Source organism: Parasteatoda tepidariorum, chromosome X2, assembly GCF_043381705.1.
Source record: "Parasteatoda tepidariorum isolate YZ-2023 chromosome X2, CAS_Ptep_4.0, whole genome shotgun sequence".
Taxonomy (NCBI): Eukaryota; Metazoa; Arthropoda; class Arachnida; order Araneae; family Theridiidae; genus Parasteatoda; species Parasteatoda tepidariorum.
In genome coordinates this window covers 9236073-9255628 of record NC_092215.1, presented here as the reverse complement: position 1 = coordinate 9255628, position 19556 = coordinate 9236073, and the positions used below count along the sequence as shown (strand labels likewise).

Genomic DNA, 19556 nt, shown 5'->3' with positions numbered 1-19556 from the left:
CTGATATTTTGATTGTGGAAATAGCACTTATTATTTCACAAACTTATCATTATTCTACTATTATTTTTGAAAACTAACGATTGTTAGCAATCAAGACAGATGAAACTCCCCCTGACGTGGAAATTTCTTTACTTTATCCTGAAAAATGTATTGTATGGCAAAGAATTTATTCCTCAGAAGTTAAGAAAGGTTAAACACAAGTTATATTTTGTTTCTGGAGACTTTTTTTTCTAAACTTCATCTGCTTTTCATGAAAATAAGGCTTTATAAACCATGAATTTATTACAGATTTATAAGAGCCCAAATAAATTTTTTATCAGAGCTTTATGTGTAGAGCTTATCCATCTTTTCCCCTTCTGAATTATCCAGCCATAGCTGTTCAAACCAGTTTGCAATTGTTTTTTTTATTTTTATTTTTTTTTATGAATTTCAGCCTTCAGATATTTGAAAATCACTCTCTTAATCAGTCTTGCACACTCTTGTGAGACTTCCAATCCTTTTATCATCATCATAGTTGGACAGACAGCCTAATGTGGACCAATGCCTTCCTAAGTTCCAAAATATTACAGAAATAATTTATTCTTCTGTAATAACAGCTTTGAAATTAAAGTTTCTCAATATAGTCTACTAACGTAAGCAATCGCTTCTTAATCCAAGGGTTGTAATATGAAAATCAGTCATTAGAACAGTTTTACCTCAGATTAAAAGGAATGTTGAATAACCCAAGTGTTGTGCAGTCCGACTTCAGATAATCAGGTTTATATATCTATCCACTTTTTATGTTTATTTATATTCACTTTATCTCACTTTTTTGAATTCCAGGGTGCTCCCGGGAACGATGGTCTTCCTGGTGAAAGAGGTGCTCCTGTAAGTACAGCAATTTATTTTTTAAAAGGCACATTTCAAGAGAATCTCTTTTTCATATTTTTATTCAATACATCCTTAGGGAGATAGAGGAGCAAATGGTATTTCTGGATTCCCAGGTGCTGCTGGACCCCCTGGTCTTACTGGAAGTCAAGGCTTGCCCGGACCTAAAGGTTCACAGGTCAGTCATATTATAGTATTCATATTATATTTGTTATTTCAATTTTATTAGTTATTTAAAAAATAAAATGTTATTTTCTTAATCTTAAAAATTATTCTTTATATGGTTCATCTTTTTTTAAATCTAAAAGAAATATCCTAAGAAATATATTAAAAACTTCTAAAAAATTTTATAATATTTAAAAAAAAAAGAGAAAAAAATTTCAAAAACTTTGTCTGTTACAAAATTATCATATTGGGTATTTTACAATTAAATTTATATAGTGATTTGCATAAAATTTCTGTCGGTATTTTTCACCTCATTAAAAAAATTTAAAAAGTTTAAAAAAAATTCAATAAAATGCTTCTATAAAAATAGTGCATTGTCACTTGCCAGTCCTAAGATCTCCCTTTTCTAAAAGTTCTGAAATTTTCCTCATTGCCAAAACTATATCATACCTTTTAAAACAGTATTAAAACTAGTAAATAAGATTTCTTATTCAATTGAGGGGCAAAGAGTAAGAATATATATTATTAACTCAAAATTTCAGTTGCACCTTACTGTGGAATCATTCACTAATTTATTTTTGTTTTAACTTTGACCTATAAAAGTGAGGTTTACTTTCTTGACCCAAGGTTTTCATATTTAATTAAATGATTTTATTTTTATTTCGAGTTCTACATTTTCTGACCTGTTTTTCTATAAGGGAATTATTGACTTCTTTGTTTAAGTTTAAAAATTATGCTAATGATTAATATATTTTTAATATATTTAAAAAAAAAATTCTCATGAAGCAGCATTTGAACAAAAATATTGTTAGTTTATACCATTCTTTCAAGCAAAATAGTTTTCTTAATCTTTTTTAATGCATTTTATTTTAATTTTTGTGATTCACATACATTTTATAAAATTAACTTTATTATTAAATTTTTTTAGTCAGAATAATAATAAAATTTTATCTTTATTTTATATTGATCATATCTAATCTTATATTAATCGTATCTTTTTATTCATCATTTTGAAATATAATACTAGGGTAATAGAGGTGAGCCTGGAATTAGAGGAGAAGGTGGAAGAAAAGGTGAAGTTGGAACTGTAGGGCCTAGAGGTTTACCAGGAGTGCAAGGAAATCAAGGAAAAAGAGTGAGTCAGAATTTGATTTTATAACCTTCATGATTAAAAAAAAGCTTTTATATATTTATAAATTAAACAAAATATTTGTAATATTCTAAAGCAAAATATTATGACATTATATTAAGTGTTGAATAACAGGGATAAAGTTCTAACACATGTAATATATGTATGTAGTTGGAATCATATCTAATCACTTGAAAAATAGCAATAAAAATGTGTAGAATTGTATTTGTCAGTAATTATCATTAGAAAAAAGTAATTATTTCTAAAAATTATAAAAATTTGATGAATTGTGTAATCAAAAAATGAATATAATATTGAGTATTATGACTTTTTATATGAATATAATAATGAGTATTTTAATGCACAGAATGGGAAAGAAATGGACCATCTAAATAACTTTTTATTTAATAACTGAATCTTCATGTTCTAGGACTCAGTGTTAGTGTTTAAAGGTGGTGACCTCAAATATGCTAATTAATTAGTGCAGTGAATATTTTAAAAATGCAAAATCAGCCGCAAAAATTTACTTTCTCTGAATAAATATGCATTTTTTTTCAACAGATTTGGCTCTCTGAAATATAGGGGATAACTGCAATCTGGGGAATATGGTCCTAATTTATTTTCTAAATTTAGTGGATAGTTCCTAAGAAATCGAATTCTAAACAAATCATATGTTTAAGGTTCAATTTCTCAGAAAGCGTGCGACTGATTTCTCTCAAATTTTTCATTTTGTCATGTAAAAATACCTACTTTAAAATCATGTAAAACTGTATACTCTTCATTTCAAAATCTTTTCTTTTTTAGTAAAATAATGAAAATCAGTAATTATTAACTAAAAGCTATTTTTTGCATGGAATTATATTTGCAGAAACAAATTTTATAAGTGTGTGCAAAAATTTTAATAATTGTTTAAAAGTAAAATTAGCACGAAAGGGTTAAAACTTTGGACTGCACTTCTAACCAAAATAATGGAACAATATTTCCCGAATTGTGGCTACCCTCTTTCCCTCATTTTAAGGATCAGGAATCTGAATGTGTTGTAAAAAAAGGTACGATTTTTCAGAGAAAGTATGCTTTTGTCTGATTTTATAAGTTGAAATACCTAATTAATTACTAATTAATTGGCATATTTGAAGTTATGATCCGAGAACCATTAAATTGAGTCCTAGAATGTGAAAATTTGATCATTAGATGAAATGTTTTTCAGGGTGGTCTGTTTATTTATTTATTTTTTTTTTACTATTATTTTTTGTGCACTGTGCATACTCATGTATAAGATTTAAATTAACCAAAACAGAAAAGGAGGAATGTGTTTTGTTTTGCAACTTAATTTGATCTCCTCACTGCGGAAGATCTACATGATTCCTTCTATTTCAATCTCTTTGTTCATTTTTAATGCAGTTTATTACAAAAGAGTTTTCTCCTTTTACGAAAATAAAAGATATTTTTGCAATGTTTCACTTCTTCGACTTTAAGGATGTTGCTGACCGGCCTGTGTAGGGGTCAGAGAACTGGCTTTGCATCAGAAAGGTTCTGGGGGGGTTCGAATCCTGGGCAAAGCATGGATGTTATTTCCTTCTATGTACTATCTGTCTTTACTGTGGGAGCAACGTTGGCCAACCTAATATCCAACAACTATGTCCTTCAGATGTCTGTATGATTAAAAGTTGCTCTCCAGGTGGGCATAGCAAAAAAATGCACTTTTAGGATGTTTAATCTGACAGTGAACAGTTGAAAACTAGCAACAACAAAAATTGTGATCTAATATTTTTTAACATTTTAAATTATTATTTAACACATTGGCTGTTTTAAATTTTTAAAACTTTATCTAACACTTAAAATTAAAAGTCTAAGTTTGCTGTAATTGATTTTTCTCTTTTAAGCAATTCTTTATAGTTTTATTTTATTTATACTTTTATTTATTTATTGTATTTTTAAAGTGATTATGACTCTTTACATGAAATATGCATCTTTCTGACTTATCATCGAATAATTATTTTACACTCTTAGAAAATACAGAAAGTTTGTTCATTGTTTGTTAATAAGTTAGTAATAAAAGTTTGTTCATTGTTTGTTAATTTTAGGGAAAAGCTGGTCCTCCTGGCCCTGTAGGAGCTCCTGGTGTTCCAGGTGAAAGAGTAAGTATTATTTTACATTTTATACTCCAAAATTACTTTTTTTGTAAACTTAAATGCATGTATTTATATTGAAATTTTAATTAGTCATTAAATGTACACTATTTATTATAAATCACCTTTTAGTTCATGTATATTCCAGGGACCATCAGGGCTCAGAGGACTTCCTGGCCCTGAAGGTGCTGCAGGCATGAAAGGTCTTACTGGGGATCGAGGTTTAGAAGGCCCATCAGGTCCTAAGGGTGCTCAGGTAGGCTAGTTTTATTTTGATTAATAGTAGTGTTTGGTACATAAATATATTGTTTTCATATGAATTTATTTTTATTTTAGGGTGAAGGTGGACGACAAGGTCCTCCTGGTCTTCAAGGATTGCGGGTAAGTTTTCAATTTTTTTTTCATATCTTTGATTCCTTCTTATCAATCACACTATATAACATTATTATTTATTTTTGTACCTCAAAAATGGAATGTAATAGAATCACTAATTTTCTAATACTTGATCATGTGCACACAAAGTGTTAATTGAAGCAACTATTATGCTAGCATGCCTAAGAAAAATGTTTGTAACACTATTAATAGATAAACAATTATTATGTCTTATTATAATAAAATATGTAAACCTATTAAACTATTTAAATTCATTATAAATTTTGTTAAATATTAGTCTTCTTTATTGTTTACGAAATATTTAAAAAAAAACTTATGTAGCCCAAATACTTTTATTATGTCAATTTTAAAATCTGGTGTCTAAACACATTGCAATAAAATTTTCTTGATTTTTTTGAGAAAAATAAAAAGTATCTATTTGCATATTTTTTTACCTCAAAAGTTGCTTTTTCTTTATTATATGTTTAAGTTTCTTTTTTATAATAAGAACCAATAATTTTACTTACAGTCTCATTTTTTATCAATTGCTATTCATTATCTATTTTTCTTATTATTTTTTGTTATTTTATTAACGAATTATTACCCAACAATATGATACATAATTCCTTGACTTTTTGAGCGTTTGCATCTTAATACTTTCATATGGAATTTTTCTCTGTATGTTCCACTTTCTTTGAAAGAGATAATGATTTTCAAATGTGTGAAGCAAAAATTTTTAAAATATGAAAATTCCAAATCATGCACTCATTTAATTTAGTTACAGGTACATAGGATCCTGTTGCATTGCTTTTAAAAATCATTCAGTGTATAATATGCATTCAGTATATAATAGTTTAACAGATAACCTCGTTTCTTATCCATTTTAAATTATGTAACCTAGAAGGTTATGCATCCAGTTTTTAGTATTTTAATAGATTTGGAATAAAAAATATTTTTTGAGTAGTTTTTGTGTTTCCAACTATAGATAATTAAATAATGCCATTTAAAATTCATGCTGTTTATTTTAGGTGATTGTCAAATTTTATATTGATCAGGAGGGATTAAATTTTTTGTTTGTTTAAACATTGTTAATATTTTAATTGCTGTTTGTATTGTCCTTTTATGTAAGTATATTTATGTGTCTCATATTTTTATATTTTTTCTTAGGGAACTCCAGGAGCACATGGAATCACTGGAAAAGATGGATCTCCTGGAGATAGAGTGAGTTTTTTTTTTAAATTTGAAGCATATAATAAGATTATTAAGAACATTTAAAGTAGCACAAACTTTTTTCAAACTTTTGTCATTACATTTTATTGCTTTGATCCATTGAAGGCCAGTTAAGATATCCAATACTAACTTACGAAGATGCTTATTGGATTAAAGGTAACTGCTTAGAGCGTATAATGAAACTCAGTTTTAACTCAGTTAACAGTAGTGGTTTTGTAGTCTTTTGATGCCTTTCTGAAATGTTTACCGTGAAGTGTTTTTTTTTTTTTCAATTCATTAAATTTATTTTGTTTTTGAGATTAGAAGTCCTCTAGATTCACTTAAGCTACCCAATATCATTTTTACTGCTGCTTTGTGCTATTTTAACTGATGAATAAATTAGAGTATCTTCTTGATTTTATACTATATTAAATAATTTTTATACTAAAATAATTTATGAAAGATATTTTGATTTTTAGGGAGCTCCTGGATTAGATGGAAAACAAGGACCCCCAGGCCCTCAGGTAGAATTTATCTACTGTATATTCATTTACTTGTTTATACATTTTAGTTTTTTAGCGATCAAGTAGTTCTGTGTTCAGATCTATCTACTATTTGTCTATATTCTTATGTGCAGGTAAATAGCAAAAAAACCTGTCTTAGACATTTGATAAACAATTAGGAACACACAAAGACAAACTTTCACCATCCTCCATTTATTGTTTTTCTGAAGAAATTATACGAAAGTTCTCTCATTAAATTGCATTAAGATAGAAGATCAATTTGTTCAATTGTTTTAAATTGCCTACCATGTTTTTCCTTTTATCAGCATATAACCTTAAAAATGTACTTTTTTTGTTGAAAAAGTAGCAAAATGTGTTTACGTTTTTACACTGTGAAATTTTATAAAGCAATTTTTTTACTTTCAATAATCTATTGAACTTGGGAAGAAACTTTTATTTGCCAACAATTATTATTGTATAGCTTTTATGGGAAATGAAAAATTTCTTATTTACTATTTAATTTTTTGATTCCTTAAAAATATAAAATTTATAAATGCAGTTAACAATGGTGCTTGAAATATAAATTAACTATTCTTATGATTATTTCCAAAAGTCCAAATTTTAAGTTTTGTCGAATGTTTTTTCTTTAAAAATACTGTCAGTAAAATTTTCATAACTAAGTGGTTGAATAAATTTTGTTCATTATGTAATTTAATATTTTGTTAATATTTAAATTTATTTTAGGGTACTCAAGGGGTTCCTGGATTAATAGGACTTCCTGGAATGAAAGGAGAGAGGGTATGTATGTATTTTAAAACAATTGTTTACAATATTTCAATTAAGTTCTATTTGTAAATAGTTTTTCTTGACCTTTCATGTCAAATAGGAGGTATGCAGAATTTGGTACAGTTTTGTATTAGAACTAAAGCAATAATTTCTGTTAAATTTTTGGATCTTTTCTATTTCATATTAGTTTACTCTATTATATAAAGATTAAGTTTTTATTAAAATTATCTCTTGCAACTGAATATTCTATATAACCATTAAAAAAGAGGCGGGTAGATAAGTTTTTAAAACAATATTGATTCTATAGAAAAAATCTCTTATTTGAATGAAAATTAGAAAATCTTTTTCTAAGAAGAATAACATGTGCTGTACATCTGGGAAAATTCTAGTAGAAAGCAGCATAATACAAATTTGTTTGGTTTAAAAAAATTCCATAGTTCAGCATGTATTTTAAGGAGCAAGACGTCTTAAGTTATGGTCTAAGTATATAAAGTTCTTCTCTGAGTTCAAGAGAGTAGTTAAAAGGGGAGATACCAATGTGGTGTACAGAAAAAATTATGAATGTTAGAAAAAAATATTTAAAATTGATTAACCAATATTTACCTCAGATGAGAACTGTTTTTAATATTTTTGAAAGAATTAATTTTTTAATGAGAAATTTTTTTTTATCGTAATGGAATTGCATTTTCTTGGTTTCCTTTCTGTCCTAGTCTACTTTTGTTTTGCCTGTATTATGCATGAAATAAGTAGGATTGAAATTAATGTTTACTTTGAAAGACTTCATTCATTACTCATAATGAACTTAAATGTGATTTTTAAAGCTGAAAATTGAATTACGTATTGCAGGGAGAAAGAGGTATAGACGGTTTGACAGGTTTACCAGGTCTTCAAGGAAGACGCGGTGATGCTGGAAAAGATGGTTTGCCTGGCTTACAAGGAGCTCGGGGTCCATCTGGTGATACAGGTGCAAAAGGTGAACCTGGTCCTCAAGGGTCTCGTGGCTTTCAGGTGAAACTATTTATTTTATTTAAAGTTATATGAAGAATGTAATTTATATTTTTAGGTAAAATTATATTTTACTAATTTAAACCTCTGAGAAAAGATAATATCTTGATTCATTTTTCCAAAGATATCTGACAATTTATTCAATAAGGGGTATAAATATTTTACTTTAATCGAGTGCTACTCTTCTCTTATAAAAGGGTATACCTGGTCTTGCGGGAGGAATTGGTCAGCCAGGTAAAAACGGAGAACCTGGCACACCTGGAGTTGCAGGTTTAGTTGGATCTCAAGGAAGTCGAGGAGAAAGAGGGTTTCCTGGGGAAAGAGGACTGATGGGTCTTCCTGGACCTCAAGGAATTCGTGGTGAAGTTGGACCTGCAGGAAAAGATGGAGCTATTGTAAGTCCAAGTTTTGTTTATTCTTTTTTGAAATCATGTGTTAAAATTTTTTTTATATTATTCACTTATGCATGTTTAAGTTTCAGCATTTTTTTCTTTCTTGACCTTTTAAATATGTCAATACTACCATATATACATAAGTATATTTATAACAAAAAGCCAATTAGGCCCTAGGACATGTGAAGTTTGCCACAGTTAGATATGGAGAAGAGTGACTTTCCACCTTGGAAATGTTTTTTTGTGTCTTTCTGGGAGATATAAGTAGATATGGTAGTGATCAATTTTCCATGCTTGTAAAGCTGTATCCTCAAATTTTCTATGCTTATTTAATCAATTTTATTTCACTCTTTGTGAAAAAACTTTTAAATTATCACTCATTTACTGTAGGCTCTATTTATTGATTAGTGGATTTGAACTTAATATTTAATCATTTAACATTATATATATTTAGCATGACTATATATGACTAATATTTATTGTTTTTACCTATGCAGTTTCTTTACTTCTGTTAAATTGCTTCCATTTTAAAGTCAGTTTTATTTAGAACAAGAACGTTTGTCCTAAATATTTATTTATTTGTGCTTATTTTTGTTTATGATATTTCCTTTTAAAACTTTAAAGCAAGTACTTTTTTATAGGGACCCAGGGGAGAAAAAGGTCCTAAAGGAATATCAGGAGCATCAGGCTTAGTTGTGAGTTAAAATATTATTCCTTAGTTAGTCTTTCTTTTTATATATTACTTGATAACACAACTCATTACCTGATAACACAAAAATATTATAAAGGGGCTTCCTGGTCAAAGAGGTGATTTTGGTCCTTCTGGCCCTAAAGGAGAAAGAGGTGATTCTGGACCAATGGGACTCAATGGCCCTCAGGGTAGACAAGGAGAGCCTGGTCCGATGGGATTAGTTGGTCTCACTGGTTTACAAGGAGAAACAGGAGAGAAGGTAATAGATAAAAAAATTTCTTTTTATCTGAAATTTAAATATGGAATTAAATCATTCTTCTTCTTTACTTCTAAACTTTTTATAAATTATTATTCCAAGTTAATTGTTGAAAGTCATTCAATTTTAAACCTCTTTTTATTTAAAAAGGGTGCACTTGGTCAAGTTGGACCTCAAGGAAATCCAGGTCCTCAAGGTATTCAGGGTGATAAAGGGCAACAAGGTGCGCAGGGTCAACAGGGATTTCCAGGGCCGATTGTGAGTATTGATGTACTTTTTTACTTGTATTTGTTGTATCTAACAAAAACTAAAAATGTTCTTCAGGTGATTGATTGTCAAATTGATTGTCAATGCTTTTTAATTTTAGGGTATACCTGGACCTCGAGGAATAAAGGGTGACCAAGGATTGATTGGACCAAAGGTTTTTATTATATTTTAAACTTTTTGTTAACTATATTTATGGTTATTTACTTGTTATATATTTATTACAATTATGTGTTTTAACAGGGTGAAACAGGAGATAATGGTTTACCTGGTCTCCCTGGAATTTCTGGTATACAGGTAAATAATTTCATTTTCTAAATGGCATGTTTCTATAACCTTAAATGAACTGTATTAAAATGATTAAATGTACTTTTCAATATTGTTTCAATGTATATATATGTTTTATTTATTTTTAAACAGATTTTTTTCCTTCCTTAAATTTACTAGTGATGCATGCATAGCATGTAACAAAGCTGCTAATCTTTTATCAAAGTAATCTGTATATTTCATCTATTTCACATTTAGGTTCTGATTTTATATTAATCTTTTATTAAAATTTTTTTCTCTGTGTCATTAGGGTCTGCAAGGAATTACAGGATTAACTGGAGCAAAAGGAAATGATGGGAAAAAGGTATTTTTCCTTCTATTGCAATTTAAATGTTCTAAAATTGTTATCAATTTAAAAGGCATTCAATTCATTTTTTAAACAAAAATTATTTTTTTAAATTTTTTATTGATTTTAATTTTAGAAAATGTTTTATTTTGTCAATTTCTTTGCTATATTTACTGAATGCCTTTATGTACTTTTTAATTAACTTAATTATCTTTTCTTTTTACATTTTTTCAAAATCCAAAATTTATTTTATTAAATTTATAGTTAATTATCAGTAGCTTTTTAATTTTAAAACATGTTTTATAATATTTGCACTATCTTGTTGAGGGATTCTACAAATTAGTGATGATTTAAAGCATGCAATTTCCTAAGATAAAATTTTGTTTGAAAAATAGTTTGAAAATGTTTCAAATAGTAAATATTTTTTATATATTATAAGCAGAGTTTAAAAGTTTGTATTATGTTTTTGTATTTTTATTTTTCAATGTATTTGAATGGGAAGTATGACTTGTTAATAAAGTTCAAGGTCATATTATATGAGATTCAAGAGGAAATTTACATTTATTAACTCTTACTCTTCATATCTGAGTAAAGTTGACAAAATTATCACTATTCTAATCTATGTTTATTCATATAGCTCACAAATCATTGACATTTTGAGACATGTTGTTGACATGAGATAAAGGTAAAGGACAAATGAGAATTTTTGTGTTCTCAAGATAGATTATCTAAAGACACATACACTTGTTGACTGCCAAAAACTTAGATTTATTGGAGTTATCACTATACATGATTTAAATTAATATATTTTCATATTTTGACTTCTTTTTTTAAGCCATGTTAATGACAAAAGTTAAATACACTGTTTTGAAAATAAAGCAAATCTTACTAAAACTGCAAGAAGCAACTTTCTTGAAAACAATAAGTTATTAAACTTGTGTTTTAACACTGTTACCACTTTTGAAAATTTTAAACTTGAAAAAAAGCATATTTGTATTTTTAAGTCATGAGGATGACCAAAAAGCCATGGAACAGAATATTATTTCATGTTTGAGATAAAATTAATATTTGATTTTATTTATATATTGTTATGAATATTCTATATACCTGTTCAACAGTGAAAAATTAGTAAGAAAATCAGTTATAACTTTTGTTATAAACTCTTTAGAACACTCCAGAAAATTTATTTACCTTTAAAAAAATAATATTGTGATATGGCTATAGATCAGAAATATAGGGTTGCAGAATTATAAGACAATTTTTCAATCGCTCATACCAAAGAAGAATATCAGTTTTGAACACAAATATTACCAAATTTGTAGAAATGGAATGTTATATTTGTCATATCTGTATGTTTTTAATTTATACTCTTTTTAAATTTGTGAATATCTCATTTTAGGGACATGCTGGATTTCCTGGAACACCTGGCCTTCCAGGAAATGCAGGAACACCAGTAAGAACTTTTAAATATTGTAATATATCCTTAAATTTAAAATTTATGCTGATTACATGTGTTGAGTGTTCCAGTAACTGTAATAGTAAGTTACATATCTAATTCAGCCTTTTTAAAAGTATCAGATTGCAACTATTTATTTTTGCAAGTTTTGTTCATGGCAATAAGTGCAGCATTTGCCAAAAATGTTATTTCTTATGAATTTGGGCAGATAAATTAAGAAAAGAAGTAACAAAACATAAATTAAAAAATTATTATAATTTAAAAGTTCCAATCACAATCATCACATTACTCTGATTCTTTATTAAGAATAGTAACAAATTTTGTTTTCTAAATGGTAGTATATAAGTTACCTTTAAAAAAACTTTAAAATTTAAGACTTTATAATTTTTATTGCTCATACTAATTTGTTTTTAAGTACATTTGCATGGTTTTTTATACAATAAATATTTTTTTTTATGTTAATATTTATCTGCACCCAGATTGAAAATTAAATTATCCATGTGTTAATCATTCATTGTACTTTTAAATAGAATCTAAATGGGCCATATGTTTTTAAAACTACAGCTTCATGTAAATGTTGGTTCCCAACATAGTATTTTCAAATTTTTATGACCTACTACCCAAATTTGATTGTGTTTCCCTACTTTTTTATAAGACTTTTGACCTTTTATTTGCATTGTTTTTGAAATTATTTTATTATCATTGGTCTATTTTATTCCTGGTATTAGTATCAAATAAATTACTGTCCTTAAAACATATAACAGTTTTTACTCTTTTTTTTATTTATTAAGCTGGAAAATGAGGATTGCGCTAATAAATAATTAAAAATATACAGAACATCTAAAAACAATGTCTTGCTCATTGTGTATATATTGCATATATATATTGATATTTGAACTTACTCTTTCACAAATATATGCTTTTATTTTTTTCTATGGAGATGTTGCTCTTTTAAAAAAGTAAACATAAGGCATTTCTGTTCTTTACTAGGATACTTTTGGACTGCAGATTTGCTATTATTGATTAAATTATAGAAATTAATCTATAATAGCAAATCTGCAGTCCAAAAGTATCTTTATTAGATATTTTGAATCTGAATTTAAAAAATTTATAGCTTTTAAAAGTAATTTTAGCACTTTAGGTAAAGAAGCACACATTTTAGAATTAATTTGATCGATGTGTTCTAATGTGCATATTGTAATATTCATAGTATATGTGCATATTGAAATATTTTTATTTAAGTGAAAAAGTCACTTTAAAAGAGTTTTGACTTTTTTATTTTTTCAGGGTAAGCAAGGCAATCCAGGACCTTCTGGCTCTGTTGGCTCCCCAGGTTTGACGGTATGAATTGTTTTCTTAGATATTAATTTAATGTAACGAATATTTGTCAATTTCTGCAATGAAATTTCTTACTTATTCAGGGTCACAAAGGTGATTCTGGAAGGCATGGTGCTCCAGGCCCTGCAGGTAATCCTGGAATTCCGGGTATTCCTGGTGCTAAAGGTGATGTAGGATCTGAAGGAAGGCCTGTAAGAATCTTGGTTTTTAGCTTTTATTAATTACATAGCTATATAGTTTTTAGTTTAGGTTTCATGATACATATATATGAACATAGTTATTCTAAAAATCTGAATTGTTTCAATTTTAAAAGGAATACATTTTTTTATTAGTTAAAATAATAATAAGAGAATTAAGCTTGTTAGTCCCGTACTGCAATCTCTCATCTACTGTTTGACATTTTTTGTCTTAAAATATTATAATTTATGGTTATTTTATCTAGAAAATGTGCAATATTTAATTTATCTAAAGTAAAATAAGAAATATATTTAAGCATCATAAGCAAATGTTTAAAATAAAAAGGTTTTCAGACCAAAGGAAAATCACACAATTAGATAAACTTGTACAAATTATATGTTTGATTGAAATAATTATTGGATGTTGTAGGAGCTCTATAAACTTAATTTTGCCCCTTAATAAACTAATTAAGCCCTTTGTTACAACCATATAAAGCTTTGTTTATATCGGAAAAAAAGTATGAACTATTTAAAAAAAATATTGTCAAAGTGATATAAGTTACTTTTGTATAATTGTATTAAAATTACTGTTATGATAATATTTACTATTTTAGTTCGGAAGAAAAAATGAGTTGTAAATGCTATTTTAATTTAAGTTGATATTATAAACATTAACTGAAATTTGTTTTCTTACTAAATCAACTGATTGATTTAATATTCTTTCTTCCATGGCTATATTCTTTGTTTTCCTGAATGTGTCTGCCTTGATTTTAAGGAAACTATTACCAAACATTATTTCTTTCTAATGCAGTAATTATTATTAACAATACTACAATAAGCAAAAAAGTATATCACTTTGAATAGCTTTTGTTCTAATGATTAGATTTTCACAAACAAAAAGTCAATTTGACCTAAAGGTTTAAGAGTTGACCATTAATTAATTAGTGCTAACTATTAATTACATTATGAAATCTAAAAGAAAAGCATACTTTCTCTAAATCAACATCTTTCTTTTGATGGATTTATATTTTTGCAGTTATTAACAGTTAAGCATTCTATTAATTTGTCTACGTATTTCTTTCTCCTGACCTTTTCCATTTCATTTTAAACTTCTTCTGCGCATTATAATAGGGAGCGTTGGTTTTTCAGTTTTTAGTGTTTTCTTTTCTTCTACTTGCTTTTGAAGTTGATGCTTGACCTGTGACTTAGTGAGTTTTTATTTTTCTGATGATTTTGATTGAGTTTCTTTTCTTAATTTGTTAATTATTTTGAATGTATCTTGTTTTTCCTGGACCTATATACAAAACCATTGGGGTACTGAGGGAGATATTTTAAGCATTTGCTTCTCCCTCAAATAGAAATGGTTTTGTTTTTAATGGCTACCGAGGCCGGTACCCCCTGAAGACGTCGGCTTCGGTGGTCATATTTTTATTTTTATTTCATTCTTTAAATATTTAGTAGCTGATGTTTTACTTTTTACATAGACTTAATTTGTACACATTTGCATGCTTGACGCGTTACTATTTTTAAGCGTTTCTTCAAAGGGCTTTTAATTTTGCATCAATTTTACACGTTTACTATTTATTCTTGTGCATTACTTTTAAACGTGATCATTTAATTTNATTTAATATTCTTTCTTCCATGGCTATATTCTTTGTTTTCCTGAATGTGTCTGCCTTGATTTTAAGGAAACTATTACCAAACATTATTTCTTTCTAATGCAGTAATTATTATTAACAATACTACAATAAGCAAAAAAGTATATCACTTTGAATAGCTTTTGTTCTAATGATTAGATTTTCACAAACAAAAAGTCAATTTGACCTAAAGGTTTAAGAATTGACCATTAATTAATTAGTGCTAACTATTAATTACATTATGAAATCTAAAAGAAAAGCATACTTTCTCTAAATCAACATCTTTCTTTTGATGGATTTATACTTTTAGCTATCAAATCATATGCCCAATAGTTTAGTCCAGAGTGCTATCAAAATTCGGGGTCTTTATTATTAATTTCCTATTTTGCTTATTTTGTCACATGTCTCAAATTTTTCAACTAATTAAAATACCTTTCGCATTAAAATATTATATTTGTTTATCTGAACATATAAATTATTTAAAAGGTAATTTTTAATTATCTATTATTTTGAATTATTATTTATTTTTCTTATTGATAGTAAAAAAATTTAAATTGTATGTTATACATTTCTAAACTATGTAGTTTTTAATGACAAAAGAACAAATTAAACAAAATTGATTGAATAGTTCTCGTGAAAAGAAATTTGAAAACATATTTTATGCGAAATTTTATAACCTATTATATAACTTGATCTACTGTGCTAAATTTTCTTATTTGAAATGAAACAGTTTAAAATAATTTTTATACCATACATTATTAAAAAGTTTTCGACCATTGTTAAGAAAAATTTTAAATAATTATTAGAAGCAAATTTTATAATTGGAATTTTCTTCGGAGAAACAAATTCTATGATTTTTTTTGCAAAATGTGACTTTCTCTCAAACACTTTCTTTTCTGTACTATTTGAACCATATTTTCCAGATTGCCACTACCCTTTATATTTTGATGATTAAAAATCTAAGTCTGTAGAAGAGAAATCATGTTTATTTAGAGAAAGTGCATTTTTGTATCTGATTCCATAATATGATGTGCGCTATTTAATTAGCATATTGGATGCCAACTTTCGAGCTGTTTAGATTAGATCTTAGTTAAATTAGATCATAGGAACAAAAAAAGTTGGGGGGCTCTTATTTTTTTGGCTCTTGTTAATACCTGAACATACAAAAATTGTTAATTCCTAACCTTAAATACATTTTTTCATCACTTTAAAAAATAATGTAAAGCTGTAGTTTATCTTATTACTTAGAAAGCCTTTTTTTATCTATTTACTATTTTAGTTCATAGAAAAAAAATCTTCATCCAAACATTCTTGTGCCTCAAAGGTTTAAAGATATACATTTTTAAAAAATGCATTAAACACTTTTAATTCCTATGCATATTTTTTGCTGTATCAAATGTAGCCTATTTTATACAATAATCTTCTGTAAAGAAGTTCCAAAATAATTTTTAAACTGTTATTATTTTTATAACTATTAAGATTAAAATTTATAAATCAGAATCATATTTATAAATTGGATAAGAAGGCTTATAATTTTGTAGTGTTATGCTTGTGCTCCGTAATTTGTTTTCAAATATCATAATAATGTATCCCAATTAACAATATTTATGTGAATATTTACAATTCTTCAATCAAAATCATTGATGCATACTTTCCTAGTTTCTATTTACCCCAAAAATGTTTTATTATCTTAAGTTTAGATGCAAGCTTATTTTATTATTATTGGCTTAAATATTATGTACCTAAAATACCATAGTGTTTTATTTTTGATGATGTAATTGATGATATTTTTTTAGGGGCCACAAGGTCCCATTGGACAACCTGGCCCAATTGGAGATAAAGGTCCACCTGGTTTACCTGGTCTCCAAGGAAGAAATGGTCCACATGGAGCAAAAGGATCACAGGTTTTATATAAATTTAATAAATTACTTTTTAGCTTGATTATTCCATTTCATAATTAAATTATTTTACATTCCATAAATAACTTCAAACAAGAGTTTTGTACATTAAACATTATAGTAAATTACATAGATATGTAGCATAACAGTAAAATTAAACATCAAGTCATTTTTCAAACAAGATATTAGTTTTGATAACCCTTTATGATACGGTTATATCTCAAATTACTTAAATGAGCCTACTAGTTTTATTTTTCATCCATTGTGAGAATTAAATTGTCTATGATTTTCTAAATACTGTTGTCAGGAATGTTAGTAAATGCAAAAATAGATTAATTCAGTTTATCAATAAAAGATTTGAAATCGACAGAAATATTTATATACTCAGGGTGACATCTATAGATAAAAAGAGATCTTTATATTGAATTTTGTGATATTGCTAAAAGTAAAGGAACTCATAATATTCATATGCATGAGATAGCGTGCAATCTATGATCCAACAAAGACTTAAATATTTCCTGAGTTATAATGCGTGAAAAATAAAAAACAAGTACTTGATAATAAAAAATTCTGGTCTGTAATAAAATGAAATAGTTAATGCTTAAATGCTAAAATTAAAGATTTTACTAAAATCAAGTAGTAATAAAGAAATCCTAGTTTTTAATGATAAAATCAAAAGTTGTGTTTAAAAACTAAATTTATTTCAAGTATTCATAGTAATGTATTTATTTAACATTTTGCTTTATATTTTCTAATAATGGAATCTGAAAAATTGTTATTTTGTTATTAATTTAAGGGTGAAAGAGGTCCTGAGGGCAAGCCAGGTCCTGATGGAAATCCCGGCTTGCAAGGATTGATGGGATTACCTGGACCTCAAGGTCCTACTGGTGAAACAGGTCCTGAAGTAAGTTACATTTTTCTTACCAAAATTTTAATCTGTTACTTTTTAAACAACTTTTATAGTTCAATAAAAATATATCTAGTTTTGTCTAAAACCAAGGTGATTACCTAGATTTTAATAACTAGCTCCACTAGTCTTTTTTTTTTTTTTTTTTTTTTTTTTTTTTTTTTTTTTTTTTTTTTNTTTTTTTTTTTTGTTAAACCTTATACTGTATGTTTTCTCATTAAAACTGAATGTTTATAAAAACAGAGGCTAAAGTTTTCATTTTTATATCTATTTATCAAAATAAATTTCAATTAAAACATTTAAAATTCCTCAAACTTGCCAGATTTTTTTGCAAGTAGGATCTTTGTATTTCAGATATTCATTATTATATTTCTGAGAATTGCTCTATTTTTAATAATTTTTAATGTTTAATAGAAAGTTATTGATTTGATGAATAAGCTTGTTGTTTATAAGACATTTTTTGAGAAAAAGAAACACTTGCTCATATGTAATTACTTTATGACTTATATCCAAATTTGAGTATTCAAAAACCCTAAATTTATGTGATGAAATAAGTTCAATATAAAAGTAATTAAGTCACTTAAACTAAATCCTATGAGCAAAAATAATTTGACAAAAAAGAAATAGTTGTATTTACTATAACTATCTACTTTTCTTGATGCTTATTAATAAGATAGAGCATGTCTAGTCATATCTATCTATTTGGGAACAAAAATGTTTAAAACTTAACTTAATTACATCAATAATTGAATGCCTTTACTTGCCAAATCATTTAATTCCACTTTGGATTCAGCATTTGTTTTAGCAATCATTGAATTCAGCATTAATTTTAAAAAACATAATAATTTTTAAAAACACTTTAGTTTAAATTTGAAATTAAATTTTTTATTAGAATTCTCAATTTTCTTTTTGGTTTTGTAATGAATTGTTAGGATATCACTATACTAAACGCCTACTTAGTATTGTTAAGTGCAAATAGTATTGTTAAGTGCAGCCGAAATAAATTAAAACATTCTAAGATTGACAGGCAGAGTTGCTTTGCACAAGTTTTCTTTTATAAGTTAAGTATAAGCCTAGATTGTAATATATATGACTTAATCCCCAAAGAAAATGTTTAGTTTACAAGAAAATAAAAATTTTATCTATTAAATTCTCATACTTAATGGTTTTTATAATTAGCAATTTACTAAAAATAATTAACAAGTTAATAGTATATTAATGTTTAGCATTAAAAGTCTTAGCATATTTGATATAATTCGAGAAATAAAGCACAAAGCAATTAAGGCAATATTGACTTTATGAAGATGACCATTTTTTAAACTTATCTCTTAAAAATAACTTTTTTTAGTTCTAAACATTTTTGTAGTATATAATTATTTCAGGGTTGTAATTTTCAAACCTTGTACTTGACAATATATATGCTAAGATAAAGTTTGCAATAATAAAGTTTTCATTTCAAATATTTCTCTACAAAGGTTGTAGATTTTTTAAACAATATTTTTAGGGACCTCAAGGCAAAGACGGGCCTCCAGGTGCCCCTGGTAGAACTGGTGACAAGGGGCCTTCTGGTCCCCCAGGACAAACAGGTGCTCCAGGCTTGCCAGGTCTTCAAGTAAGTTATTGATGTAATATAATTTATTGTTTAATGTTATTTCCTCTAAAATATACTTATTAACTCTGCAAGTGTAAAATTGTTGTTCCAAAGCTGTCGATGAAAAAAAATATGTTTATTCTCACAAAGTACGTTTTGTGTCTTCTTTTCA

General features: G+C 27.0%; 1 protein-coding gene across 2 annotated transcripts in view; it reads left to right on the top strand.

The window, feature by feature from the left end:
• The window catches only part of LOC107455416 (collagen alpha-1(II) chain), a 68959-nt gene that overhangs the window by 39227 nt on the left and 10176 nt on the right, over window positions 1-19556 (top strand). For both annotated transcript variants that reach the window (XM_043042178.2, XM_071187992.1), the window contains 23 exons: window positions 823-867; window positions 947-1045; window positions 2060-2167; window positions 4246-4299; window positions 4439-4546; window positions 4627-4671; window positions 5830-5883; window positions 6351-6395; window positions 7119-7172; window positions 8007-8168; window positions 8363-8560; window positions 9199-9252; window positions 9346-9507; window positions 9655-9762; window positions 9872-9925; window positions 10012-10065; window positions 10346-10399; window positions 11781-11834; window positions 13125-13178; window positions 13259-13366; window positions 16785-16892; window positions 17683-17790; window positions 19298-19405. In XM_043042178.2, the coding sequence (XP_042898112.1) occupies window positions 823-867; window positions 947-1045; window positions 2060-2167; window positions 4246-4299; window positions 4439-4546; window positions 4627-4671; window positions 5830-5883; window positions 6351-6395; window positions 7119-7172; window positions 8007-8168; window positions 8363-8560; window positions 9199-9252; window positions 9346-9507; window positions 9655-9762; window positions 9872-9925; window positions 10012-10065; window positions 10346-10399; window positions 11781-11834; window positions 13125-13178; window positions 13259-13366; window positions 16785-16892; window positions 17683-17790; window positions 19298-19405 (1998 nt within the window). The remainder of the gene's footprint in view (window positions 1-822; window positions 868-946; window positions 1046-2059; window positions 2168-4245; window positions 4300-4438; window positions 4547-4626; window positions 4672-5829; window positions 5884-6350; window positions 6396-7118; window positions 7173-8006; window positions 8169-8362; window positions 8561-9198; window positions 9253-9345; window positions 9508-9654; window positions 9763-9871; window positions 9926-10011; window positions 10066-10345; window positions 10400-11780; window positions 11835-13124; window positions 13179-13258; window positions 13367-16784; window positions 16893-17682; window positions 17791-19297; window positions 19406-19556) is intronic.